Source organism: Elgaria multicarinata, chromosome 14 (genome assembly GCF_023053635.1).
Source record: "Elgaria multicarinata webbii isolate HBS135686 ecotype San Diego chromosome 14, rElgMul1.1.pri, whole genome shotgun sequence".
In the NCBI taxonomy this organism is placed as follows: Eukaryota; Metazoa; Chordata; class Lepidosauria; order Squamata; family Anguidae; genus Elgaria; species Elgaria multicarinata.
The window spans coordinates 17,146,259-17,174,252 of record NC_086184.1 but is presented as its reverse complement, the minus strand read 5'-3'; the positions used below and the strand labels follow the sequence as shown (position 1 = coordinate 17,174,252).

Below are 27,994 nucleotides of genomic sequence, written 5' to 3'. Positions count from 1 at the left end.
AACCCCTATAAAATAATAAAACTCCCTGCTACTGAAAATCATTATGAAACATTTTAAGACTTCTCCAGTAGTTAACACGAGCTGCTTGCAGTTCAAAGGAGGCAGAAAGCACACACACACACACAGGATAATCATTATTTATTAGCTGTACAGCAGTATATTCTCCTTCCCAGACTCCAAACCCCATTATGTATTTTATAACATTTTTATCTCATGTTGGTTTCCTAAAATAATGAAAAATATCACACAGTACAGCTAAGTACAAAAATGCATCAACCTAGAATCGGATAGCTAACCTGATAGCTCTCTTAAAAGCGATACATAGAAGAAAGTTCTTTTGAAACCAGCAAGACTGAGGCTCTATAAAAAGCTTACGTGTTTTTAACATGTGGTGGTTCATATACAGGCATCATTTTGTTTTTCACATTACCTTTTTGTTTCGTTTTTAATTCAAGACCCCAAATCTTATAATTACTGACCTAGTAAAATTTCCTGCCCTAGGTTTCGAGGGCTGGGAAGCCCTATTACAAATTAACACCTCGGCTTTCAACACAGAATTCATAAACACCAAAAAAAAAAGGGGGGGGGGAAGAGCAAAGAAAATGGAGTTGTGAAAACTCGAAACTCAAAAAAAGGGAGTTTTAAGCGACACGTTTCGTGACCAAGTTTATGTACTCAGAAACCGAGCGGGGCGTGTGTGTAGATTTCTACCATCTTAAAACTCTTCACAAACGTGATAAGGAGGTTCCATTATTTCATTCGGTACCAATTCCTGCATAATTCCTTTATTTTGCAATAGTTTAAAACGACAGGGTTTTCTTTTTAAACTTCATTTCCCACCCACCCCTCTTAATTAAATGGAAAAAGATTAAAATGTAAAAAAAGTTATTTACAAGCTTGATCATTACAGAGGTGCCCCGCAGAAAGCAAAGCACTTGGGAGCAAAGACGCAGCTGAAGCATGCTGAATCTACAAGTGCTGACGCGGAGCCAGTCAGTGGATGGGCAGGGCAGGGGTGGGGAAGAAAGCAAAACCAAAAAATGCAATAAAAGTTTTACAACCCTCCTGAGTCTGCATTTACAATTAAAAACCTCTATAGAGCAAAATGAGGCCAGAGGGCTTCAAGGAACGCACAAGCAGATCCAGAGCAGTTTGCGTGGACTTGAATCCGGGCTTCCGTTCCCCGCCCTCCACCCCACTGTAACGTGTGAAGGCTGTCCGTGGCCTGTCACTACAATGCAATTCAGAGCTAGCTGGATTGAGCGACTTGCAGGAGACCCCCCGCGGAGGCTCAAAGTCACCACCCCCACGTTCCATGATCCGGTTAGGCTAACATTAAACAGAGAAAGAGAGAGAGAGAGAGAGAGAGAGAGTTCTAGGCAAATCACTTTCTAACATCATTTGGAGTTTTGTTTCCCAGGTTGTTTGGTAAAATGGTCTAAAAATGATGCATTTCCCAAAGCCAAAAATAAGGTAAAAAGGAAAATAAAAATAAAAATAAAAGGGATTGAGCCACTTCAAAAGAGGCCAGGCCAGTTCAGTCAGAGCACAACCCTTCCTCCATCACCGGTCCATCATGCTGAGAATCATCTCTGGGGTGAGGTCTCCATTGGGTGCTTCCACTGCGGCCGGCTGAGTTCCTGCTGTAGTTCCTACAGTCTCTGGTTCTGGCTCCTTCTTGACTTCCACTATAATGTTTTCAATTGCACCAGTGTTCTGGTCTTCCACCTGAATGATTGCTGTTGCTAGTGAATGAGAAGGGGGGGGGGAGGGAGTCAGACTCTTTCTAGAGATACGATTTCTGAATGCTGCAATGCGTTTCACAAAGCCACACCTAAGGCTGCGTAAAATAAATAAATAAATACATACATGATGGGATGTTGTGGTTGTGTGGAACCTGTTGGGGGAATCGGACTGACTGACAACTGTACAGCAGTACCAAGAAAAAGCCGCCCTAAATTTTAACGACTACCAGGAGTTCTGGCCAAACGGATTTCTGGTCCATGGTGCTTCAAATGGGTATGTATTGCGTGGCTCCGGGGAAGGGGAAATTGTGTGTCAGACAGGGCATGCACGTGCAGCTGAGCCTCAGCCGTGGAATGCCATCACAAGGAATCTATCCTGACACGTATTACTCACACTTGTTTAAGTTGGAGATAGGAAGAGATTCTTTTTTTAAGGCTGCATGCCTCAGGTTAAATTCACAATCACCGTAGGAAGCTGCCTTAAACTGAGCCAGGCCAATGGTTCACCTAACTCAGTGGCTCAGTTTGCACGTCAACACGAGCCTTGGCCTCCTCCCCCCTGGCATGGCCACAAGAACAGACACCTCTGCTCTGTTTTAGATTAATCATACTTAACCGTTTACCATTGCATCCATACCCAAATTGTGGTTAATCTTAATTATTATTTTATTATTATTTATTTATATGGCACCGTCAGTGTACATGGTTAGTGAAAATAAGTCGAATTTGTAAACTATAGTTTGAAGTCGGTTTGTTTCCACCAACCATAGTTAAGATTAACGGCACTTTGTCTAGGATTGGATGTCAAAACGGTGGCAAAAGCTTCTCCTGGGAGCTGCAAAGGAGCGGGGGGAGCACATGAGCCCCCCCTTTTGAGATTACCTTGCAAAAACCTGGAGCCTGAATAAAGCATACAGCATCTTCTTTTGCCCCCCCAACCCAGGACTTACGCTGGGGCTGTTTTGGTTGATTGGCTTTGCCCGGCGGCCTCCCTCTTCGCTTCTTAGCTGGTGGCGGGGTTGGAGCAACAGGTTCCACTTCCGGTTCAGCCTCTATTTCAACCGCCGTCTCCTCCTCTTCCTCCTCATTATCATCCAACTCTGGCTCTGCATTTTCCTCTTCAATATTTAAAATAATAATAAAAAAAAGAATATGACGAAAACAAAATGGGAATAGCCTGAATTTGCTTCCCTTAAGGCAGGATTGCTGTTTCAAGTTTTAAGCAGGAATAAAACCCAGAACTTTTGAAGGTGCCTGGGTAGCAAAAGAAATACCAACTACCAACTGCTACCAATTGTCTCTGGAGAGGCCACCAGTGAAGGAGGAAGCAGCAGCCAGGCACCTCTCCACCGTGCCTGGGTCCAGCTCCAGCTGAGAGCCCCCTCCCTCCTGCTACCTACTGTCTCTGGAGGGGCCACCAGCGAGGGAGGAAGCAGCAGCCAGGCACCTCTCCACCGTGCCTGGGTCCAGCTCCAGCTGAGAGCCCCCTCCCTCCTGCTGTCAACTGTAACTGCTGAACTTCACAACTAAGATTGTAGTGCCTGAATTTGCTTTCCTTTCCCCCCTCCTCCTCCTCCCTCCCAATCCCCTTTCCTTTTGTGTCATGTCTTTTAGATTGTAAGCCTGTGGGCAGGGACTGTCAAGAAATACTTTTGTAAGCCGCCGTGAGAGCCTTTTTTGGCTGAATGGCGGCATAAAAATCCTTAAATAAATAAATAAATAAATAAAATAAATAAACTGAGTGTGTTACTACACTTACATACGTGTGCATGCATGTATGGGGTGGCGCCAAGAAACATTTTATACAGCTTTAGTTATTAAATTTATTTTGTTTCGCTATTGCTTTTGATTGAATGACATCAGCCATCTTGAATGCACTATAGCGGAAAGGCAGGATAAAGGTACATGTATCACTCACACACACACTTGCTAAGGAATTTCCATGGTTGGTTGTGGGAGAGAGCAAGTGTTTGTTGTTGGGTTATTGGCTGGGTTGTTTAGCCACTATATAACCCAGTGGTCTGGGTTCGCACGTCATGCTCAGCAATCTATGAACAAGCCGATCATAAGTTGCTGATTAAAAGCCTGCTCTCTCCCACTCATTCCCAACAGGTTAAACAAACCATGCAAACTGCCAACATGTGTGGGATGCAGAGCTGCTAGACTTCATCCCCTCTCTGCTTCCAAACCCACGCAATGTACTCTGGTACCCGCAAATTCCTAGTGTTTTCTGTCCATGACCTTACCATTCCCATCCACTGGGGTAGAGTCCAGCCCCCATGATGAGCTAATGTACAAATATGTACACACTCGCATCTGGGTTGGGGCTTCTGAGTGTAACATCAGTGCCCTACTTATAGGCTGTAGGTAAAAAACAGGTCAAGCACCCAAAGGAGACAAACCCAATCACCACTCCAGCCATAACTTTCCTCTTTAATACACAATAACTGCAAGGCTGGGTAGGTGTACTGCGTAGTGTGCAAGAGAGAGAGCGCACATGCAGTGACTTGGGGTCCATAAATAAGGTTAGTTTCTCGGCTGTTTTGGAGATAGCTTATAGCGCTTACCGCTGTCAGAGGAGTCCTCCTTCTTGGAGCGCATCTTTCTCTTCCGGCCACGCTTTCCCTTCTTGGGCTCGCTGCCATTCTCTCCTTCTACTCCGTCAGGGCCTGTGCAGTTATCCGCATGTCTGGCCATGGTGTTCTGAAAAGAGAAATGCAGGCAAGTGCTAAGATGTTCGCAATATCCAATGAGAGGCTTTGGCATGTGTAAAGTGATTCCAGAAGTACAGGTTTCATCCCCAAACAAAAACAATGGCATTATTTGCAAAATTACACCCTGAGCCGCAATGCTGGGGATTACAGAAGGCAATGCGCAAAGTGTAATTGGTACCCTTTCCTGAGCAACCTGCCCAAAGGTGTGGAGAACATGATGTGATATGGAAGGCTTGGGTTCCATTTCCTGACTTCCAAAACAATTTCTGGACACTGACACTGAAAAGTTCCAGCAAGACAGAAGAAGAGGCGGCAGTATTATTTAAGTCTCGCAATCTGTTTCTAAAGGCTCTTAGCAGAAAATCTCTGTTCCAGCTGGCCTAGCGTTAGCGACATCACACACAGGGAAGCTGGAGATCCACTGGTGCGAAGCAGTGCTCAACGCCTTCTCGGAGGCATCAGCATGTCCACGCAACACCTTTGTCCCCAACTCTGTTGTGATAACTTACACGACGTGTGAATGTTTTGCCACACTTGGAGCAGACAAAGGCAGCCGGGACAAAGTTTGGATCATGGTAGCGCTTGAAGTGCATGTCGAGCAACTGCTTCTGGCGGAAGGTTTTATCACAATGGCTACAGGCGTAAGGCTTTTCTCCAGTGTGGGTTCGCTTGTGCATGATCATGTGCCTTTCCTAGAAGGAGCCAAGACCAAAAACAAAAGAAAAAGCAAGTAGTAAGTGGAAAGGGAGGGAGCACCTGGGATCTAGCATCCGATCGCTTTTCAAAAGCAAAACGTTTCACCCCACATCCTAACCTGCCGACACGCATAGTCACACTGGTCGCACTTGAAGCGCTTCTCATTCTTGTGAGACTTCTGATGCTGGATGAGTGCATATCGCTCGTGGAATACAGCGTCACAGTAACGACACTTCTTGCCCTGCTCAATGTAGGAATGCTGCTTCCGCAAATGGACTCCTGCAAAGAGAAGGAAGCCACAGAATTCCCTGGGAATTATATTAATGTTCAGCTGGGCCACCAAATTCCTGCTCTATGATGCAAACATTTTAGTTCCCAATATCTCAGACCCTAAATCGTCTGCATTTGATTTTCTGTTTGGCACTGCTATTTGGCCCTGAGCCTTCTTCAGGACAGGACGTGATTTAAAAATATCAGCAGATCCGACTGTACAGATTGTAGTAACTAATGTGGCATTTGATATGCATCTCTTATGTTAAGCTTCCTCTTTAATGAGCGAACTTGTGAGCCTTGTGATTAGTTGGGAAAGAAGACAAAACCCACAAAGGCAATCAAATAACTGCATTTACGCTTTGCTTTGTCTCCAAGGAGCCCAATGCAGCTTATATGTGGTTCCCAGAAGGTCTAACACCCAGGCAGCTTGCAGGCACAACTGGTTGGCCGCTGTGTGAGCAGAGTGCTGGACTAGATGGACCCTTGGTCTGATCCAGAAGGCAATTCTTATGTTCTTATGACAGACCTGCTTAGCTTTGCAGCAGGACTGTGTTCTATTCCTCCCTCTTGGTTCTCTGGGCCATCAAAATAATGCGACCTGATGCATCAATTAACTTTCTGAGTTTGAGATCTTCTTCCGAGAAATGTGATTTCCCACCTCTTTAATATTAGTTTAGAAGCACGACCTCAAGCCACGTGGCACTCACCCAAGTCACTCTTCCGTGCAATAACTGTGTCACAGTGAGGGCAGTGAAACTTGGCCACATTCTCCGTGTGCTTCTGCAGGATGTGCATCTTCATCGTCCCACTCTGGGTAAAGCGAGCGTGGCAAATGTAACACTCATAGGGCTTCTCACCTGTTGGAAGAAGGGAGAGGAACAGTTAGCCCAAGAGGGTCGCAGGTGTTGGAAGAGGAACCGGGGTGGGGAAGAACTTGGAGAGACTCCCTCCTAGTCAAAGCAATTGAAGGGATAAAGAAACGCAGGGAGGGGAGCAATATTTCCAAATTGTTGTACATCAGATACAAGCACTATGATTCTGTTTGGTCGAATCCCAATATGCCTCCCTTCCTCTCTCTGAAATACAAAATTCCCATCCCCTGAAGGAAATGTCCGTTTCTGGTGTTTGGCTAAATGTTACGGCACACTTCATACGTTTGAGAAAGGGCTAGCAAGGGTTCTGTAAGCCACCTCCACTTTTCCTAATACTGATCCAAGCAGCTACAATTGCCATGGCAACCCTTAAGCAAAACCACTGAAAGGTTCAGATGGACCCCCAGCCCCGCCACAGCTCCTTCCAAGACAATCCGCACAGAACTCCCAGCACGTGCTGGCCTCTCCCCCGCCTCTGCCAGAGCGCAATCCGTACCAGAGTGGGTCCTCATGTGCCTCTTCAGTTTGTAAGTGTCTCTGCTGGCATAGCTGCACAAGCTGCACTGGAATGGACGCTCCCCAGTATGAGAGCGAATGTGGCGTTTCAACTTGCTGACCTGGACCCCAAGAACATCAAGACAGGATTAGAGACATGATGATCAAGACAGGGCTGCAGTGAATTTATACTCATTGCCTTCCCGCACAAGAATCCAAGTTATTCTTTTTACCCTTGAATTGAATGAACTTTAAGATGGGACAGAAAGAAGGCAGAATGGCCGAGGGGGCTGAAAATACTTTCTGGGATCCAAAGAGCTGCTTTTGTGCCCGCTCAATGGCATTTTTGGAAAACAGATTTCCTGTGCCAAAGCTAGTAGTTGCTTTTGGACATTCAAAGTGGTATCCCTTCCTATATTAAACAATGGTTGAGTGGATTTTGTTTAGACGAGGCACGTCTTAAAAATGTAATGCCAAGAGACAAGCTACATAAAATCTATGTGACCACTACATAAAAGAAAGGCTAAAAAAAAAGGGAAGGAGATTCCCTGAGAATATTCATTGCACAAACAATCTGCTGCCATGCATTGTAAATATGTTCCCGAATTAAATATGAAGGTTAAAAACTTCTGGTTTTGGAAATTCCTTCCCGCGTTTGAGAGACTGAAGTCCAAAGGCATACTGAACACCTAGAACTAGCTGAATACTTTGGATGTTGGCCATAGCTATAGGTCCAAAGAAACATTTCTCCTCTTCCAGATGTGCATATTGAGAACCCAATAATTCTGCTCTAGAAGGCCATTGAGAAGAGTCAGATGCTACAATAACGTGATCACCTTGGGGCCCTCTTCCTCCCCGCCCAATTCTTTCCGCTCAACACAGCAATTCCGTTGTGAAAAGTTCCTCTTTGCAAGATGGTTTACCTAAGCTCCTGCAACAAGGGATGAGGAGAGATGGCTGCCAGCTGCTTCTAAGGAGATTCTTTTTTTAAAAAAAAGTGGATGTGAAGACAGAAGAGTGGGCGGGGGTATTAGCGGAAGATGAACTCTTCTCCTCAAGCTTCAGGTGGGCAGCATGAGATGGGGAACAGAGCATGCAAATTGGTTTTGGCACTAGACCTGTTCAGACAACACACTAAGTCATGGCTAGGCCGCTAGCCCTGTTGCAGCAAATGGTTAGTGTGCACGTTTAAACCGTAGTTATGTAGCCACCATAGTTAGGAATGGTTCATGCGACACGCTAAGCCATGTTTAGCTCAAAATACTTAACCACCGTGGCTTAGCGTGTCATCTGGGCAGGATCACTGTAAGAGTCGCCCATGAAGCCCATCTACTGCATAATAAATATCTTTCTGCCACCCACAAGACATCCAAAGGACTGCAGAAGAGCCTGGCGCTTGCAGCAGTAAGCGGATTTGGGCACACTGAGCACATGGAACCCAGAAACAAATAACACGAAACACGCGTTGCTAACTATGTAGTCTTTTTTTAAAAAAAAAAAAACCCAGAGGATCTAACAGGAAAACAGGCTGGCATGACTAAGAACACTGCTGTGGGTAAAGTAGATTCAAACACACCTCCACGCTGGCGTAGTCACACATGGAACACTTGAATGGCTTCTCGTGGGTGTGTTTATAGCGGCGATGCCGCACTAACTCGCCACTCGTCACAAAGGCCATGTCACAGTCAGGACACTTGTGGGGACGAGTACCTGAGGAATCCCAGAGAGAAAGAAAATTGAGACACTGTCTGAACAGGCAGCGGCTTTGTTTGTTGGGTTCTTGCGCTTACCTTCTTAACGTGAGAGGGGGGAAAGAAATGGGTAACAAAATCTTTATTTAAAAAGCTGATTCATGCAAAAAACAAACAACCCACAAACAAAGTACAGATGTTAGAAGTCTAAGGCCCTTAATGCTTGAAAAAGCCAAGCATGGTACATGCCATTGAGAGAAACTGTTTTCTATACCCTACTTACTGTAAAAAAGGAGAGAGAAGAGGCCACCCCATTATTTGATAAGGAATGTGACTGACTCACAGACAAGGAATGGAGAAGCTTTGCTTCTTTGAGGTGAAGCGTTTTTATTATGCCCAAGCTCTCTGCGTGGTTTACAAAAAAAGACAGCAAACCCTTAAAAACAATAACCCAAATATACATTTAGAAATGGAGTTTCTCCCCTTAGAGTCAAATCCTCCCCAACCTCTATGAGCCTCAACTGGGGAAAAAAAAGAAAATTTAAGATTTAGCAAAAACAAAACAAAAACAACCACCATTCGTCTTCGTTTTTTGCAAATACATATATTTTTATTTTATTTATTTTATTTATCATACTTTATTTATCATACTTATATATAGACTTATCCAGTTCTGTTACTCAGATACAGACACCTCATATTAGAATGTGGGACTGGTGGTAGATCATTATTAGCACAAAGGTGGGTGAGCTTGAAAGCATGGCTCCCTCAAACAGGGGCACCTGGCAGGAAATGGGCACTTCCAGGTTGACAGCATTACCCTACACCGTACCTGTGTGAGTGTTGAGGTGATTTCTCAGCAGCGTGACTGTCCGGAAGGCTCTGCCACAAAGGTGGCACTTGTGCGGCCTCTCATCCGTGTGGCTTTTCATGTGACGGTCCAGGTTTGAACGGCGTGGGCAAGTATAACTGCACAGTTCACACTGGAATGTCTTCTTCACTCCTGTCCATAAAACAAGGCTTTTTAGCAGTCTTAAAATGGCAGCCCTTGGATACAGGCAAGTATACGGCCAGGGGAATCACAGAGGCAATCCAGCCCAAAGCCACCACTCTGAGGCGGGATCCTCCTGAGGTAATTCAACCCTTCCACTGCATCTAACCAAAGGGCGCAAGGCGGGCCACATCAGAGCGAGCCAAGGGATAGTGTTAATAAAACAAATGCAAGTGAGATGCGAGGGAGGCTGGAGCAGGCAGGGACCATCATAGAATCATAGAATAGCAGAGTTGGAAGGGGCCTACAAGCCATTGAGCCCAACCCCCTGCTCAATGCAGGAATCCACCCTAAAGCATCCCTGACAGATGGTTGTCCAGCTGCCTCTTGAAGGCCTCTAGTGTGGGAGAGGCCACAACCTCACCAGGCAACTGATTCCATTGTCGTACTGCTCTAACAGTCAGGAAGTTTTTTCTGAGGTCCAGCTGGAAGCTGGCTTCAGAGCCTGCTTCAGTTGGATCCCCGCCCCCCCAGGGCTAACCGCCATCTTCACCCTGTGGGGAAGAAGACGCGAGGGAGACTGGAGCAGGCAGGGACCATCAGAGCCTGCTTCAGTTGGACACCCCCCCACCCCGCCACAGGGCTAACATCTTCACCTTGTGGGGAAGAAGGAGCTGTTGGTTTGCCCCTCCATTTGGAGATGAGAGGACGGAGCAGGGCCTTCCCACCAGCCTAAACAGTCTCCTTAATTTCTTTTTATTTTCTCCCTCTTCCCTCCCCATCCACTTTTCCTTGTGTGTCATGTCTTTTTTAGAATGTAAGCCTGACAGTAGGGACTGTCTTCTTTATTGATACATTGTAAGCCGCTCCGAGAACCTTTTGGCTGAGGTGTGGGATAAAAATACTCTAAATAAATAAATAAATAAAAGTGGGTGAAATCAATTAGCTTAGCCATACAGTAGAATGGAAGGCAACTCTCCCAGCCTGGCTAGTGAAGCCAGTCTGACCTCAAGGAAAATGGCTTCCTGGTCCCCAAATGTGCCACTTGGTTTTTGTGTTATGAAACACCCCCTCTCCCGGCCAGTCCCTGACTCTTCGTGCATGGCAACCCGGAGTCTTCAGAAAAGCGGATGAAAAAACCCTTTCCTAGCCTCAGTGGGCCACAATCAAAGCATCTGAAAGCGTCAAGTTGCTGTTTTCCAAGTCACTCATTGCTCTAGGTAGACAGCCTAGCTGAGAAGCCCTTCATACCCCGCACAGGGCTTGGAAGGTCCCCCCCTCCCCAAATCTCCTACTCCACGTACCTTTCTTTTTAATTTTTGTTGGCTTAGGGGGCTTCATGTTGCCCACCACCTTCTCCGCATTGACCTCAGACAGCAGGCCCTCCTGCTGCTCTTCTTCAAAATCATATACAGACACGTCCACATCCTTCCCCTCCTCAGTGTAACGTAGTTTGCTCTTTTTGGTTTTCTTTGTCTTTTTGGCTGGGGGCTGATAGTCGGGGTCCTTCTGCCAATTAGGGTCCTCTTGGGGCTGAAGTTCACCTTGCTCCAGCGTCTCCACCTCGCCATTCGCCCCAACTTTCACCACCTGGAAGCCTTCTGGCAGAGGGAGGGTGTGGCAGATCATGGGCTCCCCCTCCTGGAGGCCTCCTTTGGAGACCTCATTTTCGTAGGCCCCCTGAAGTTCTTCCACGGAAGTGGTAGCAACAGGTACAGACACCGGGACGGGCACCTGGACAAGCTGGAGTTCACCAAGGTTTATAGGTTGCTCTTCCATGTTTACAACCTGCAGGGTTATTATCTGCGTGTCATCCACAGTAGCCTCGGTTTCCTGTTGCACGGTGCCCTCCATGACCTCCGTCTTCATCTGGAGCAGCGTTGGATCTAGCTGCTCCATCATGACCATCTGGACGTCAGCACTGACATCCTGTACCACTTCAGCCCCATCTGCCTGGTTGGGTGGCATCGGGCAAGCATCCTCCTCCTGCCCACCTTCTCGGCGTCTTTGATAGGTCTTCCTTTCTTTGCCTTTAATGAAAGTTTCAGTCTCTTCACCAATGGCGTCAACTGTTTCTCCTTCCATGTCACCTTCCTGACGGGGAAACAAAAAAGAGACACAAAGGCTCTGCTTAGGCAGTCGTCTTGGGCGGCTTAGAAGAACCAATGGGGCAGATTCTCATTTCTTAGGCCAGGGGTCCCCAACATTTTTGGACCTGCGGGCACAGTTGGGAATTTGAAGAACTAGTGTGGGCATTGCCACAAAATGGCTCCCACAGAGGATGTGGCTACTCATATAATGGCTGCCATGGAGGCAACTGCGGGGACGGGGGCTTCCTGACGCGGGCAGGGCTGAAAGCAAAACTGAGCGGGGCCGGTGGCGTGTATGTGTGCATACCCCTTTTCCGGGCTCCCTGGTCTTTCACGTTCTCTAAAGGGCTTGCAGGGGACACGGGCAGACTGGGACATTGCTTGTGGCGCGCCTGAAAACGGTTCAATTCTTTAAAAAAACAATTTAAGAAGTCCCTTTTCACTTGGGGTGTGTGTGTGTGAAGAAATCTTCACCAGTTTCAGGTGCTCAACAGGCAGCGCCCCCCGCCCCCCAGGATCCCTGTGCTTCCTGAAAACCCTTGGGAGGGCTGCAAAGTGCAGTCCAGGAGGCTGATGTGGGGCCACTGAGACTGGAACAATGATAAAACGGTTCCTGTTAACTCCCCCCCACACACGTTTTTTTAATGTGCAAGTCTCAGGCACTCCTCGGTGTTTTTTAGTGATCAGCTGAGGAGCATGTGCAGTGAAGGGAAGAGCTCGTAGGGAAGATGAGGCTTGCTAAAAAAACAACAAAAAAACCCAACACAACTGCTGTAGAGCATGGGAAGGAGGACCCTGCCTCCCCTTTTCCTACTTCTCAGCTGTTTTCCCACTGCTCAGCTGAGAAGCACGTACAGATGCCCATTGGGAGGACGGAGGAGGGGACTGTGAAAAACAAAACAGAATTTGGGGGGAAAACTGAAAAACGTGCAGTACTATTTTAAATGCTCTTTACAGATGTAGAGGCACTTTCTTACATTAGGAACAAAAAACAGATTGTGTACAACTTGGCTTTTTTAAAAAAAAATCGCTAATTGAAAAACATTTAAAAGTAAACACAGTAAATTTGTAGCTATTGTTGGAATAAACTTTTTTTAAAATTTAGCATATCAAACATGATAATTTTATGACCAATGCAAGCTACATATAATACATTTTAGCTCCCTATTCTATGTTTTGACCAGAGGGAACTTCAGGAAGTAGTTCCTAAAACGTTTGAATCGTTCTAGAAGCCAGAGGAAACAGGAAGAGCTGGAGGCTCTTAATAGTTGAAGCAGCATTTCCTAAGAGTGAGGCCTATTTGGGAATGTTATTAAATATGGTGGCCATGAGTTCCATTTACTTAAGTCTCAACTTTCTCTTTCTTTAAAACAGAAACATATGTGGGGTAACGTACATGTGGTTCCTTCACATGTGGTGACAATGCCGGGGTAACCAACAGTTTCCTTCACATGCAAGTTTTAGAACTACATTCATTGACTTCTACAGCCAACAACCAGCCCAGAAACACAGGACTCTATAGAACAAAGCCTGAAGGTTTCTTACAGGTCTCTAAGGTCTACCAAGCAGAGCCAGGTGCAAAAGAGTAGCAGATTGGTGGATCTTAGGGGGCAGAGCCAATGTCCTACTGCGCACAGGGAGCCATGCGCTGAATCTCCATATACAAGTACAAACCTACATCTCAGTTACTACAGATCAGGGATTCTCACACAAAACTCGACCACTGTCCAGTGGAGCTACACAAAGTAAAAAAATAACCAAGTCAATATTTAACAATGGAGGAACAACGAGAGTGAGAAGAAGAAGAAGTACAAAGCCAGAAGGTTGCTTTTACTTGCAGTTTTAAGGAAGATCAAGATGTGTCAGAAGTCTTGAGCACAAAATCCCATTTTACACCTGGGGACCATGGAGGCACAAAGACATACAACTAACTTGTCGGTGGATCAGACAAATAAGTATGGCTAGGTCTTCAGCTTTGTTGGTGTGAATGTTAAATAATTGGGAGTCAGAAACCCTCGATGATCTAGAGAGAATTACCTAGAGATCTACCAGTAGATCCTATACTATCTTTTTCCTCTACACATTGCAGGGGAAGACAAGTAGTGGTAGGCAGCGCCTTACTTTATCACTCGCCCTGGCGAGGCGAAACATACCAAAGAGCATTCATTGGGTGCTGCTTGCAGTGAGAGGATCCAGCCACCAGGGGGCACTAACGTGACACTCCATGGCTTCGGAGCAGCGCCTCCCTACCGGACTTCAAACAGCTCCCTCCCTCCCTCCCCCCCCCCCCTCTCTCTCTCTCTCTCTCTCTCTCTCTCTCTCGTGAAAAATAGAGAATCGGCACAGAAGCCAACAATTATCCCATTCCATTCCCAGACATTTGCTCAGAGGTGATAAAAGGACAGAGAGAGAGAGCAAAACACATGTTCTCTGTATAAATATAAACACCCAATATGCCATTCACAGCTACAGAGAAGAGGAAATGACAGAGGCAAACCGGTTGAGAAGACTGCCCCTGAATAAGCTCTTCGTTCTGAAATGCGCGCTGGGTATCTTAAAGATTTTCTTCACCAGCCCTTCTCTTTTTGCATGCAGTCTGATTTTGGTGCTCTCCTGCTGGTTCTTGAATGTTCTGCCTTGCCGGCACAGTTAACAATACATAAGCGTTTGAAATCAAAAACCATAGCGTGGCACTAAAAACAAACCAGCCCCCACCCAGGGAAAGTTAACAGCTACATTCATAAAAAGGGAATGGAAGACTTATTTCAGACTGCTGTTTGGTCGCTGGCTTTGGGGAACGATGGGTTTATTTCAACTGCCTCGTTCAGTTCTGTTTTGCTTTGAGCATGTTTGTAAACTCACTCCAGGCCCTCAGGACGGGTCAGGACACAAATAAATAAATTAGAGGAGGCTGAAGACAGGCTCACACGTGAGACGCTTCTCTCCTTTACAGGCTATGGTTAGGCCCTGGCACCTCTGCACTTTGAAAGTAATAGCAGTGCGGTTGGCTGGCAAAGGCAGTGACCGGCATCTACGTGCATTTAGTAGACAAGGTTTAAGACAGGAGTGGGGAGCCTAGGCGCCTCCAGATATTGTTGGACTCCAATTCCCATCAGGTACAGCCAGCATGGCCAATGCTCAAGGATAATGGGAGTCAGGAGTTCAACGACATCTGGAGGGCCAACCTTCCTGAGTGTTTCTCCCCATCCTGGGTAAGGAATGTAATCACCTGCTTTGTCTTTGCTAATGTACCTAACGCCTTTGGAAGACGCTCCTCTTGCACAAAATAGTATCATGCATCCATCTCACATTTCTTCCGACATCATCTACGCTTTTAGAGCCCAAGTGATTCAGCATTATTATATACCACTTTGCACAAACCCTAAAACACACTGATTTGACTGACAGCGTGACTAAGAATTGGACATTTTACATCAGCACCCAAAATGTCAGGAGTCCCACTGATTTCAAAAAGAACTTTCTTTCATGTATGCATATTGTGCAGGCATGCATATCCTGCGTTTTAAAATGCATTTCAATATCGGTAATTTGCCAAGACCATCAGCAACAGACAGGGTGGGGAAGAATGTAAATAAGGTCAAAAGCCAGACGCAAGGTTCAGTACAGGCTTATTTATTTACGGAATTTATATACCACTTTCCACCATTATGCTCCAGAAGGGGTGTACAAATGTTATTCAAGAGCCAATACATAAGAACAAACTGTTATATACGAACTAATTAAAAGACCAATATCGAAGAAATAGAAATCTGGAACTACTGAGATCAACATAAAAGTATCAGCAAAACAAGCAAGACTAGAGAACAAAGGGGGCTAATTTCTAGAGGCAGAGGGGAACAGAATGGTCTTCACTTGTTTACAAAATGTTACTGAAGAGGGAGATAAGCAAAGGACATTCCATTGCTCGGGGGCTTCAAACAAGGAGACACCGCTTCTTGAGATGCCAGTGTTGTTTCCAAATAAGGTGGAACTCGAAGCAGTTCCTCACTAGCTGATCTTATTTTATTTATTTTTATTTATAGCACCTTTGTCCTGTCCTTTAGCCAAGGGCCTCAAGGAGGCTCACAAAAATATTTTTTTAAGACAGTTTAAAAAACATGACATAAAAAGGAATGGGGATTGGGAGGGATGAGGGAAAAGACCCTGGGGAAGTTGAAGAACTATTCCTATGGGTTGATTATGGGTTAAAAGCAAGGGTAAGGAACCTATGGCCATCCAGATGCTGTTGGACTATTTATTTGACTTGTACCCTGCCTTTCAACCAAAACGAACAACACTCAAGAGTACAACTCTCGTGAACTCTGAACAATGGTCAAGCTGGCTGGGGCTGATGGGTGTTGAAGCACAACACCGGGAGGGCCCCTGATCCCCCACTCCTGTGTTAAAGGAACAGAAGGCACAGTCAAGCCGAAGTTAAGCATTTTTAAACTCCACTGATCTCAGTAGGAGAACCAACAGCATATACTTAACACTTCCATTAAAATCAATGGAACTTAAATGATTTACATTGCTGGATTGCAACTAAAAATTTCCAAGTAAAATCCAACCCACTGGCAGTTTAACCTCACTTGCCAGAAAGTTTCCCAAGGCTTCCAAAAGACTCGAAACTTGCTCTAGCAGCTGTCCAGAAGAACTTTTCAATAGGTCACCAACATCGGGACTTAACAAATGAATGGTTTCCCTAGAGGAATGATCTATAAGAGCTCAGGAAGGAAGAACATCACGTTTTAACTGGAAGCAAAGCATAATAGCCCCACCCACACAAATAAATAGAAATCTATGTTGATCCATTGCTCTTCTGAAAAGCAAACTTTTCAGAAGTCTCAGTATTACGCTTCCTATGTGACAATGAACAGTGAGATGAAGTCCATGCACTTAATGAGAAGCTATCCGTAGACCTCTTAAGTCTCCCTGCCCAGAAGCCAATCACAGGGTTAGCAGTGTGGGTGACTGGTTTTGCTTGTCAACAGTGACACATCTACTGATGTGTGCCAGGAATTCTCTCTTGCCTAAACTTCCCCACGATAAATCATCTTGTATCTTGCCAGGTCAGCTAATGTGTCTGCATATGGGGAAAGAGGAGGTTTTCACTGCCTCATTTATTACTAAGTGATTGATGCAAGAGGAGGCTAGCGAGAAATCCAGGAAGCAGGGACAAGAAACTTCAAAAGCAAAATATTGGGGCTCTACATCATCTCCATAGGATGTAGTTCCAAGACAGCCCAAGGACCCACCCACAGATGAATCACACACCTCTCACCCCCCAGCCCCCCACCCCCTTTGTTCATCAGAAGGGATTGCATAATTGATGGAAAGGATACAAGATATTGTTCTTTAGAAAGCATCACAGCATTTGATCTGAGCATCTGTAAATACAAGGCATTTTTAGGGGATCCATAAGCCCACTTGACAGGTAAGTAACGCACACTGTCACTTAGGTAGTATGGAAATTTATATTAAAAAACAAAATAGCTTTTAGACACACCTTTTCATTTCCAAAATAAGTAATTATTCTAGTGTTGTTGTTGTTTTACACCATCCCTTCCCTATCCTACCTTTTGTGTTTTTAGATTGGAGTATGTCTATTTTTACAACTTTTACATAGCACTTAATACAACTATTGAACACTTTAATATAAGATGCCATCACCTGTTATAATAATAATATATTTATGTGTTACCCGCCTCTCCCTTTGGATCGAGGCGGGAAACAACATTAGTATAGGAATCAATACATCCTAAAAATTCTTGATTTTACATTGATCTGGATAGGCCTGCCGGAAAAGGCAAGTCTTCAAAGCTGCCTTAAAATCACACAGAGAGTTAATTTCACGAATCTCCTGCGGCAGGCCATTCTACAATCTGGGGGCGACAGAAGAAAAGGTCCTCTGGGAAACTGATGTTATTGTGTCATACTGAATTTTTTTCCTATTTTAAAACCATAAAAGAAAGGAAAAGTCTCAACATCTGCAGGATAGTTGTTTTTTTAAAAATTTGTCTCCATGATCCATCATATGGGTTGATTCCACCCCTCCCCCATAGACACAAACCATTTAGATACTGGGATGTTTCCAACTTTGGCTCCAGCCAATGACGAGAGTTTTAGTCCAACAAATCTGGAGGGCATGAGATTGGGGAAGGCTGCTTTACTGTATTATAAGAACAGTATAATACTGGAAGAGGATAGAGGCCTATTTGGTTCAGCATCCTGTTCCCACAGCGGCCAACCAAATACCTATGGGAAGGCCACAAGCATGACATGAGCACAATTTAAGCAGCCCCGTTGACCATGTTCTCAGCAAGTGGTATTGAGAGGCATTCTGCCACTGATACCGGAAGTAATATATAACCATCGTGACTAGCAGCCATTGATAGCCTTATCCTCCATTAACGTATCTCATCCCCTTTTAAAGCTGTTCAAGTTGGTGGCCATCACATTTTGTGGTAGTGAATCCCCTGGTTTAGCTATGCACTGTGTGAAGTAGTACTTCCTTTTAACTATCCCAGATCTGCTACCATTCAGCTCCATTGGATGACCCCAAGTTCTACTATTAGGAGAACCCTACTGACTTTCTGCACACCATGCACAATTTGATACACCTTTCTCATGTTCTCCCTTAGTCATCTCTTTTCTAAACTAAAAAGCCTCAAACGTTGTCACCTTTCTTCACAGAGGAGCTGCTCCAAACCCTTGATTACTTTGACCCCCCTTTTTTGCACTTTTCCAGCTCTGGACTGCCCCTTCTGATGTGTGATCACTTTTTGTGATCACACTTTTTGAAATTTTAATGTTTTGCAACTTTGCATGCTTATAGAAAATGTCCTGTTTCACGAAATTAAAATGTTTATATTGAAAGAAAATTTAATGCTGAATTCAATACAAAAGAACCAGAATGCAAATATTTGCAGTACAAAAGCAGTTATGCTTACTTTAGCCTAAAACCCCTCCTGCAACTGTCGCTGCAGAGGCCACCAGTGAGGGAGGAAGCAGCAGCCACGCACCTCTCCACCGTGCCTGGGTCCAGCTCCAGCTGAGAGCCCCCTCCCTCCTGCTACCTACTGTCTCTGGAGAGGCCACCAGTGAGGGAGGAAAGCAGCAGCCAGGTACCTCTCCACCGTGCCTGAGTCCAACTTCAGCTGAGAGCCCTGTCCCTCCTGCTACCAACTGTCTCTGCAGAGGCCACCAGTGAGGGAGGAAGCAGCAGCCAGGCACCTCTCCACCGTGCCTGGGTCCAGCTCCAGCTGAGAGCCCCCTCCCTCCTGCTGTCAACTGTCACTGCTGAACTTTGCAACTAAGATTGTAGTGCCTGAATTTCCTTTCCTTTCCTCCTCCTCCTCTTCCTCCCAATCCCCTTTCCTTTTGTGTCATGTCTTTTAGATTGTAAGCCTGTGGGCAGGGACTGTCAAGAAATACTTTTGTAAGCCGCCGTGAGAGCCTTTTTTGGCTGAATGGCGGCATAAAAATCCTTAAATAAATAAATAAAAAATAAATAAATAAAAACAAACAGGTGTGATTGAGTGAAGAAGTGGACTGGAATTGCAAACCCTACTGGCCAATCACAGTCCTTGTTCTGGGGACCAATCACATGGCAGAAGCTGCGATACATCATGTTTCAAGTTGGGGAAAGTCAGTTTTGCTGTTGGTTCTGTAACTGAAGCGCAATTGGAGATTGTGTGAATATTTGAAGTATTTCTCAAATTAAAAGTGTACGTACGTACATCATAAATAGAGCAATAGCACCAAAGAAAAGAGTTGATTGGACACCCAGGAAAAGAAGCAGGATTATTGAATTAGGTGAATCAGGTCTTTCAATTGATATATAAACATTTGAATTTCGTGAAACAGAACTTTTTTTTTATAAGCATGCAAAGTTGCAAAACATGAAGATTTCAAAAAGTGTTCACAATTTTGGCCACCACTGTACATTTGTATCATTACGATAACGACAAATCTGTTCTCAAATCTTTTCCTAATGATCCCCAACATAGAATGTGGCTTTTCACAGCAATCGCACACTGGGTCAACTTCTTAATCAAGCTATCCACTACAGCTCCAAGAACTTTTTTTGGGTTAGTCACTGCCAGCTCAGGCCCCATCAGCATATGTGTGAAGTTAGGATTTTTTGCCCAACCTTAGGTGTAACACCTTATGCTTGCTTACATTGGAACATATTTGCCATTTTAATGCTGCAGTTCAGAATTATACGGATATCAGGTATAACATCAAGCCACTAGCCCTAAGGTTCACAATACCAACATCTGGTTTTGCTCCACTATAAATTGATAATCATGAAATGCACAAGGCATCAGCCAGTCCTGAAAATGTATTATCAAAATCAGGGGATTGTTAGAGAAAGCATTCTGATGATCATTAAGGCCATTCCTTGAATCCAGTTGAGGCTGTACCTATGGCGTGAGCTAAATTGCGAAACTGGTTTCTTTAAAAGTCTGTTTGAAAAGGAAGTGTTCAGTGCCAATGGGAGATACTTCTCTAAACTGTTCCTTACTACCTTTGAAGACTTATACCTTGAACAGGCAAAGAATACTTTGCCATGTCATAAAGTTTAAATTCATTCACTCTAGCAAATCCCTTTCTTCCCACAATAGTTTGCCACCATTGAGGTATATAGGTCACAGACACAATTTTCTCTCTCCTCTAAGACAACTTGTTTATTATTCATTTTATTCTTGTATGACTTGTTTGGTCATGCTCACTGTACCCTGGTATCCACAAGGATGAAGGGTGGCTTGAAATATTTTAATAACCAAAATAAATAAAATGAACATTCCATCAAGAATTAATTAACATAAGATGTAGAAATAAATTAATTAACATAAGATGTAGAGATAAATTAAACAAATTAAGTAAGGACAACTATTACCCATGATAGCCAATGTTCTTATTTGGAGGCAGCATACCTATGAATAATAGTTGTTACTGGCAAGTAGCAGGTGATTAATGTCTTCAATCCCTGCTTGTGGGCTCCCAATTTAGCTGACCACTACTGAAAACAAGATGGTGGATTAGAAGGACTACTGCTTAGATCTAGCAGGGCTTTCACCTTAAGCTAGCATCACACAAATGCATACTTAAACAGTATAATCCTATATGTGAGTACTCAGATATGACATTGAGTTCAATGGGACTTACTCCCAGGAAGATGTGTCTAGATTAGTAGCCAAAGGCAACACTGATTTTGCCAAGGCAACTTCAGAAATGATTGTAACTAAAATAATTTTGCTATGGAGACAGCTTGAGAAGAGCCTGAGAGTCAATCCCCACAAATCCAACTTCTGGATTTCTGACTGCTTAACTTTTGAAAGGTGCACAGCCATGTTTAAATTAAGTCAGTTATAAGGGCAGTGACCCTAGATCACCAACAGAAACAGAGCCCAACTTGTCACAGATATTCTTACTAAAACTTAAAGATGCTCAGTTGAATAAGAATCCATTTTCTCGCATCACATGCTGCAAACATACTCAAGATTTCTGTCAATTTAGGTCTGATTCACGTATCTTTATTTCACGCATAGTTGAATATATGAACTGCCTCCACTGGAAAGCAATGCATCTAAGAAGTCATGACTAGTTACAGCTCATGGACAGAAGGAAAAGCAAGTCATGTGGCTTAATTGGGAGGGAAGAGAGTGGCAGCTCTCTGGAGACGGGTAGGGCTCGATGTCCCTGTTTCTCAATGACATGTGTGCATGTCCCTGACTCCCACAGGACATCATGGAGTCCTGCTGCAATCACAGGACTCCATGATGCAACAATACGAAAGCGAATATCGTCACTTACATAAAGGTGTTCTTGTTTTACTGGATTATTCCAGTAAATGACCAGCATCCCAAGCTTATATGAAAACTTTATAACAGCTTAGGTACATATGCAAGGCATCATTTGCAGTCATTGCACACCCATATATATTGAATTCTCTCATCCCATTTTAGACCAGTGTTGGAAAAATCATTAATTCATGTTAAGATGGGTTGTCAGAGAATTCCTCTCCCATAAAACACACAGAGAACTTTCACTGATGTGGCTCTTTGCTTTCAGTGAAAGAGTGCTGAAGAGCTTTCAAGCAGAAGCCCTTCCCAGCTGTGCCTCCAACAGTCCCAAGTCCTCTCTGGCCTCTGTTTTTAAGGGAGTTTTGTAAAAAGATTGTCAATTGTAGCCAAGGGCAAAACCAGCATTTGTCTCTCATTCTTTTGCTGCCAGGAACAGGACGAAACAACAGGTGCCATAGTGAGCTAACATTTTGATGTGAATGTTCCTTCTTGACACAGCAGAGTCAACACGGTATTGAGGTGACTGACCTCATTGGGACCAGTCAGTGTACAGAATATACAGAAAGACAGCATTTCCCAACTGTATGAATCCATTTTCTGGGTTAAGGGTGGTGGGGGAGAACTGAATCAACTTCTGCCTTTCCTAAATTTGACTCCTTTGGATCAGGCTTCAATCCCATTTCTACTAGCCAATGGAAAGAAAGAATTCTCTTGACCTCAGCCTGCTTACAGGAAAGCTATACACACACACACACACACACACACACACACACACACACAGGAATTCTGAACCAGGTGAAGTTAAAGCAACTCGGAGTTGCCAGAACTCAATGATAGGGCACATTCTTTGCAATAAATAGATAAATGGAGGTGGTCCCACATTCAGCCCTTGGAATCTTCCTGAGGCCTTGGGAAGCCATAGGCGGTCAGATTAGACAATACTTGGGCCAGGTGGAACAATGGTCTGACCCAGTATAGGGCGACTGCAGTGTCAAGCACTCCTCATGTAGCTCATCCAGCAAAGAGAGGGGGGAGCTGTCCTAGGTTCTAAATTTACCCTTATTCCAAAACAACTTCCCAATTTAGTAAATCCACAACTGACGTATCTAGCTTTCCCTCAGCAGTCTCAGGAGAAAGGGAATCTGCATTAAGAGCATTTAATGCTGATACATGAGATGCTGCTATTTAGGCCACTTGTTAGTGAGCAAAGCCACAACTTTGAAGAAGAAAATTCTAGGGGAGTAACACGTTGGAATAGATTTCTTCTTGATCCGAAGGGATTTCACTCAGAGGGCTAGCTCTTCCACTCCAGTGAGATTCAACAGGATTCTCTTGTTTAAGTGGAAGCAAGGCCCAATTAAGAATTCAAAGCTTAGTTACAGAACATATCTTTTGCATGCAGAAGGTTTCAAGTTCAAGACCGGTCATCTCAAGCTAAAAGGGTCACATGGGAATTGATGGGAGAGGCTCTGCCTGAGCCCATGAAGACCTACTGCCAACTGGAATAGACAACACTAGGCTCATGACTTAAGGCATCTTCCTAACATCACAGATCTATACATATCTACTCAGAAGAAAGCCCCATTAAGTTCAATGGCGCTTACTCCAAAGTAAGTGGATACAGGATTGCAGCCGAAGTTGCTTTCACCAACACTGATTACACTTATGTGCATTAGGGAAGCAATATGGCTGATAAAACAATTCACATGACTGCGAGGGAAACAGATATGGAAATTCTTCTCATGTTATCTTAAAACATTAAATTATTGCTAATCTCTGCTCTTGGCTTCATTACTATAGAGAATATAGTAGTTGTTAAAAGTTCACATCCAATGCAAATATGATAGGATGCTCATGGGACTGCCTGACTAAACAGCCATAATTACTAGTTTTTTGGTCAAAAGTCATACACCCAGATTTTTCTTTCCTGCCTCTTAACACTAAACTCTCTAGAACACTGCTTTACACACAATTCCAGAAAGAGCTTATATTTAAGGCTAGGACAAATACAACATCTATAATGTATGTAAGATCAGTGTACAAAAAATTGCACAATCTGTTTGCTTTATTCTGAAGGGCATTTTGTAGGACTTTATTTTGTCGAATATTTAACAGCAGGAGGGTATGAAGTAAGGAAATATGTATCCTGATTTTAACCTTTAAGGATCTAAATGGCTTGAAGCCAGGTTACCTGAAGTAATGTCTCCTCCCATTGTTACCTACTCAAATACTAAGATCATCATCTGAGGCCCTTCCCCAGGTGCCCCCAGCAAATGTGGGTGGCTACAAGAGAGAAGGCCTTTTCGGTGGCAGCACCTGTATGTAGAATGCTCTCCAAGAGGGTCACCTGGCACCTATGGTATGGTCTTTCCACTGTCAGGTGATTTTAATTTGTTTTTATGATGCTGCAATGGTTTTATTCTTTGCTGCTGTTTTATACTGCACTGTTTTTACTTTCTGCTTAAATGTTTTTAATGACTTGTAACTGTCCACAGAAATTTGGTTATCAGGTGGTTTAAAAGTACAGTAAATAAATGTCCTATATTCCCCCCCCCCCGAAACTCAAAGCATTGATTTTGCTTTAGTTTTATAACAGGGGTGGGGAACCTGCAGCCCTCCAGATTTGTTGCACTCCAAATCCCATCATTTCTTACCATTAGCCATACTGTCTGAGGCTGATGGGAGCTGGAGTCCAACAATATCTGGAGGGCCATGGGTTCTCCACCTCAGTTTTACAATAATCCTGTGAGGCAGATTAGTCCAAAAGTGGCTTGCTCAATGCTACCACAGTGAATTAAAAAACTGAATGGAGGCGTCCAAACTCAGCACTCTGGTACCAAATTGCTTCACTCAACGAGGGTGTACACTCAGCAGTGACAGCTATAAGTACGTTTTAAAATTAAAAAGGGGGAATGGACTCTTAAAAACCTAATTAGATTTTTCAGTTACATTATATTTTGCAATTAAAGCTTTGCAAATAAATTAGATTGATTACCGAGTCTCCTCTTGGGCTCTTATCTTAGATAGTCATCTGAACAATTAAACTGAGTCCAGTACTGCCTCAGATTGTGCAAGCTGAGGCTGCGTTCAGACAACATGATAGTAGTCAATGGTGGGGTAATAATCAACTTGACAGTTTATCTAGGGGTACTCTCCACACAACATGATAATAATCAACCATAATGTGGATTAGGTTCAGCATTCAGTTGATTATTAGTCCAAGCTGAGTTGACTTACTCCTCCCCCACAATCATCTCACTAGTATCCCATCAGCCATTGCTGCCGAAAATCTATCCTGCCAGCTGGATTAGAGCGGAAACCGCTCTTTTGACTGTTCTTGCCCTGCGACTCTGTGGCTGACAAAATAACCAACAGTGGCCATGGAAACAGTCATCGGTGCCCTCCACAAGATAACCAATGGTAGTTCAATAGTGTTAGTTATTTGCATTGTTTATTTCAGCCAAATAACCAACCTTGCTTAAAAATCTCCCTCCACACAACACGATAACCCATGGTGGGTTAAACAACCAACCATTAACTATTTAAACCACCATGGGTTATCGTGTTGTTTGAACCCAGTTAGTGTCTTACATGAAGCAGTACAATAGGGAAGATGAAATATGTACACACAAAAAAGAGATTCATTTCTTCAGACACAAGAATTTTACAAATTAAAATCTTTTAAACCACAATATTAAATGTGACTTTAAAGTTATGTCCCATATTTATGAAGCAGATTTCAAACTTGCTGTTTTTGGCTCAATAATCAGAATATTTCATAGAAACACCAAGTTCTGTCAGAAGCAGCAAGGGTACATTCAGTCCTTAGTGATACTGCTAAGTGAGAGTGCAGCACAATTATGACAAAAGTACAAACTGCTACTAAATACATTCAGAGTCTGCATGGGTATCTGACCTAAAGCTATGGTGACTGCATCTAGGTTAACCAACATACCAGGGGAGTTCAAGAAGCTTTCTGGAGTATAACTATGGGCAAGACTTGAACAATCCCATAAGATCAGGCCATTAAAGAAAGAACATCTCTGTTATTGGGGTCAGTTTAGTAAAATTTAGTCAAGATTAAACCTAACTGAAATCAATGGAACTACTTAAATCCCAATCATTTCAATGCAGCAGTTATATAATGTTTGCTGGATTAAGTCCATTGTCTCCAAGGTTAACCAACTCTACAATTTATCAGTTCAGCAGACATATATAAGAGGTGCTAGGTTGATCTACTCCCTTTTCCAAATCCACTTGTTCCCTTGCACCATTTTCTATAGTTCACTACTTGCCCAAAGGCTGCAGATGGTGATGCCCACTTGCTTCCATGCAGGAAAAGGAGTTTAAAACAGGAACAGAAAACGAACAGAGCTTACACTAAACCAACAGTTAATGCAGTTATTTAGAGATGAATCATATGTGCATAGTGGCAAAGGAAACTGACTAACCACAAACAGGCAATACTTTAGAACTGTACTTTTTAACATAAGGGTTTCTAGATATGGCTGAGCTATTAGGCTCAAAGGACTTCTCAGAAGATCACTACAATGTTAGAGGAACAGAATAATATTTTGGGAAGCCTGTTACAGTTTCTAAACAACACAAGAAGAGTTTTGATCATTGCGGTAAAACAATAGTGGCAATTGACAAACCAAAGAAACATCAGCTACATCAAACTGTTGCACCAACTAGCATTAACTTAACTTGGTTCTATAATTCCAGATAGAACTCTGTCTGCACCACTGCCAAGTAGCCTGCTTCATTCTGTACAGCACACAACAGCCAAGGCAATGAATATGGCTCTGGCAAGCCATGCTGCCATGACAGGAGGCACCTAGTTAAAAACAGAAAGGGAATTTCTTTCCCTCTTCAACACCTCCTCCCATTTCAGGAAAAGGGTCCCCACTGGTGTGATGCAATGGATGGAAGGGCTTCGTTATGACCCATCAGCCAAAATGACACAGGATGGCTTTGGGCAACTCACTATCTCTCACGGTGGCCTAGCCTACTTCGAAGGATTACAGCCAATAGGCCTACCAACTTTACCATAGCAGCTACAAGGGTAGTTGACATGTGCTCTGTTCTGAACTGACAGCACATACATTCAAAAAGCAACGTATTAAAAGGCTTGAGAAGCAAGACATAAAAATCAATAACAGGATTCTGGTAGATTCTCATTGTGATTTAGCTCTGCTGCTTTAAAATAAAAGTCAAAAGGCAATCCTGCAGAGAGATCCAGAGTGAACGGGGTGATAAAACCCCTCGCTTTTAGGACTGGGAAAGCCCTCCCCCTATCCCCAAACCTTCATGGACTTATGGCAAGAGGAGGACTAGACAGCCTCCCCAGTCCTGTGGCCCAATTTTCTGGCAGCCTCAGAAGGCTTTCCGCGGTACAAACGCCAAAAAGAAAAGAAAAAGTAGAATCTAAACGAGGATAACGAGGGCAGAATGGGTGGTACCCCGATATCGGAGAGGATCAAAGCCATGGTTTGGGAAATGAACGAGAGGACCTGAAGCCCCCCCCCTCCCCCCCCAGTCTGGAACCACCACAACTCTCCGGGAGGCCCTTCGCCAGCCAAGGCTAGAGGAAAACGGAGACCCCGGAGTGAGCTCATCCCCGGTTCCAGGGCGGGCGAGCAGGCAGGCAGGCGAGCTCGGGCGTCCCCGCCTGGCGCTCGCCTGCGCTGCATGGCGCTGCAGCTCAGCCTGCCTTGCAAGAGGGAGCTCGAGTCCCGATCTTGCGTTCGCAGCGCCTCTCACTCCGCAGCGCGCACAGCGAGGCGGCGGCCGGCGGGAGCAGGCGGGCAGGGACGGACACGCAGGCATCACGGGGAAAGGACGCGGAAGGAGGCCGGGCACGGTCAGCCGCCACGGGAAGACGGAACCGCGGTATGGAGAGGACGGGGGGGGGGGACCGGGACCGGAGGCAGGCGGGAATAGACGCGGGGCGGAGGCGGCCGGGCGGAACGAGGAGGAAGCCAGAAGAGGCGGGAGGTGGCACGATCGGGCCGCGGGAGGGGGCGGCTCTCGAAGGAGGGGATCCCAGGATGGCTCGTCCACGAACGGGGCGGGCGGGCGGGCGGGGTGTTTTGGACGGGGACGGGTTTTGGCGCGGCTGGGAGCGCCCGGGCTGGCAGTTCCCGTAATGGCGGCCGAGTAAAATTATATATATATATATATATGTGTGTGTAATCGGCTCAGTCCGGCAGGCCCTGGCTGGTGACGGCCGTGAGGGCGGCGGTGAGCTGAGCAAGGCCGATCTCAGCAGCCGCGCCTCTATTTATCCAGGCCCGGCCTGGTTCCGGCAGAGGCGCTGCGCTGGGAGGCCGATGGGCGGCAGTACCAGGCCGGCATCAGGGCGATGGGGACGGTAGAGGGAGACAAAGCCCCGCTCCCCATCGGCGGCGCCGCGGCGGGTCCCAGCCCGAGCCCCATCGTGACACCTAGAGGCCGGAGAAAGCGACTGCAAACCCCCCGCGCCGCTTACCTGCCCCGGAGGCGCCTCCGGGCCGCCCCTGCTGCCCCGGGCCCCGCCCCGTTCGGGCCCTGCGGAGCTCCTGCTGCCGCTGCCCCGCCGCTAGCGGCCGCCGCCAGCGCCCAGCACCAGCTCGCGGT

General features: G+C 45.0%; 1 protein-coding gene across 1 annotated transcript; it reads right to left on the bottom strand.

Annotated features, from left to right (window-relative positions):
• Positions 1 to 121: 121 nt before the first annotated feature.
• Positions 122 to 27,987, bottom strand: CTCF (CCCTC-binding factor). The gene is made up of 11 exons (XM_063141288.1): positions 27,867 to 27,987; positions 10,782 to 11,571; positions 9,319 to 9,489; positions 8,372 to 8,505; positions 6,797 to 6,917; positions 6,136 to 6,285; positions 5,274 to 5,434; positions 4,969 to 5,151; positions 4,313 to 4,448; positions 2,696 to 2,863; positions 122 to 1,745 (listed from the first exon to the last, which is right to left on the bottom strand). Exons 2-11 carry the CDS (start codon positions 11,560 to 11,562, stop codon positions 1,564 to 1,566), a joined length of 2,187 nt encoding a protein of 728 aa, XP_062997358.1. The 5' UTR covers positions 11,563 to 11,571; positions 27,867 to 27,987; the 3' UTR covers positions 122 to 1,563.
• Positions 27,988 to 27,994: the final 7 nt, after the last annotated feature.

Excerpts from the sequence above, each read along its gene's own strand:
- CTCF (XM_063141288.1), bottom strand. The coding sequence starts at position 11,562 with ATGGAAGGAGAAACAGTTGACGCCATTGGTGAAGAGACTGAAACTTTC. Across the intron at positions 8,506-9,318 it reads TCACCTCAACACTCACACAG|GTACTCGTCCCCACAAGTGT; the intron begins GTACGGTGTAGG and ends GGGATTCCTCAG. Across the intron at positions 5,435-6,135 it reads TGCACGGAAGAGTGACTTGG|GAGTCCATTTGCGGAAGCAG; the intron begins GTGAGTGCCACG and ends TTCTCTTTGCAG.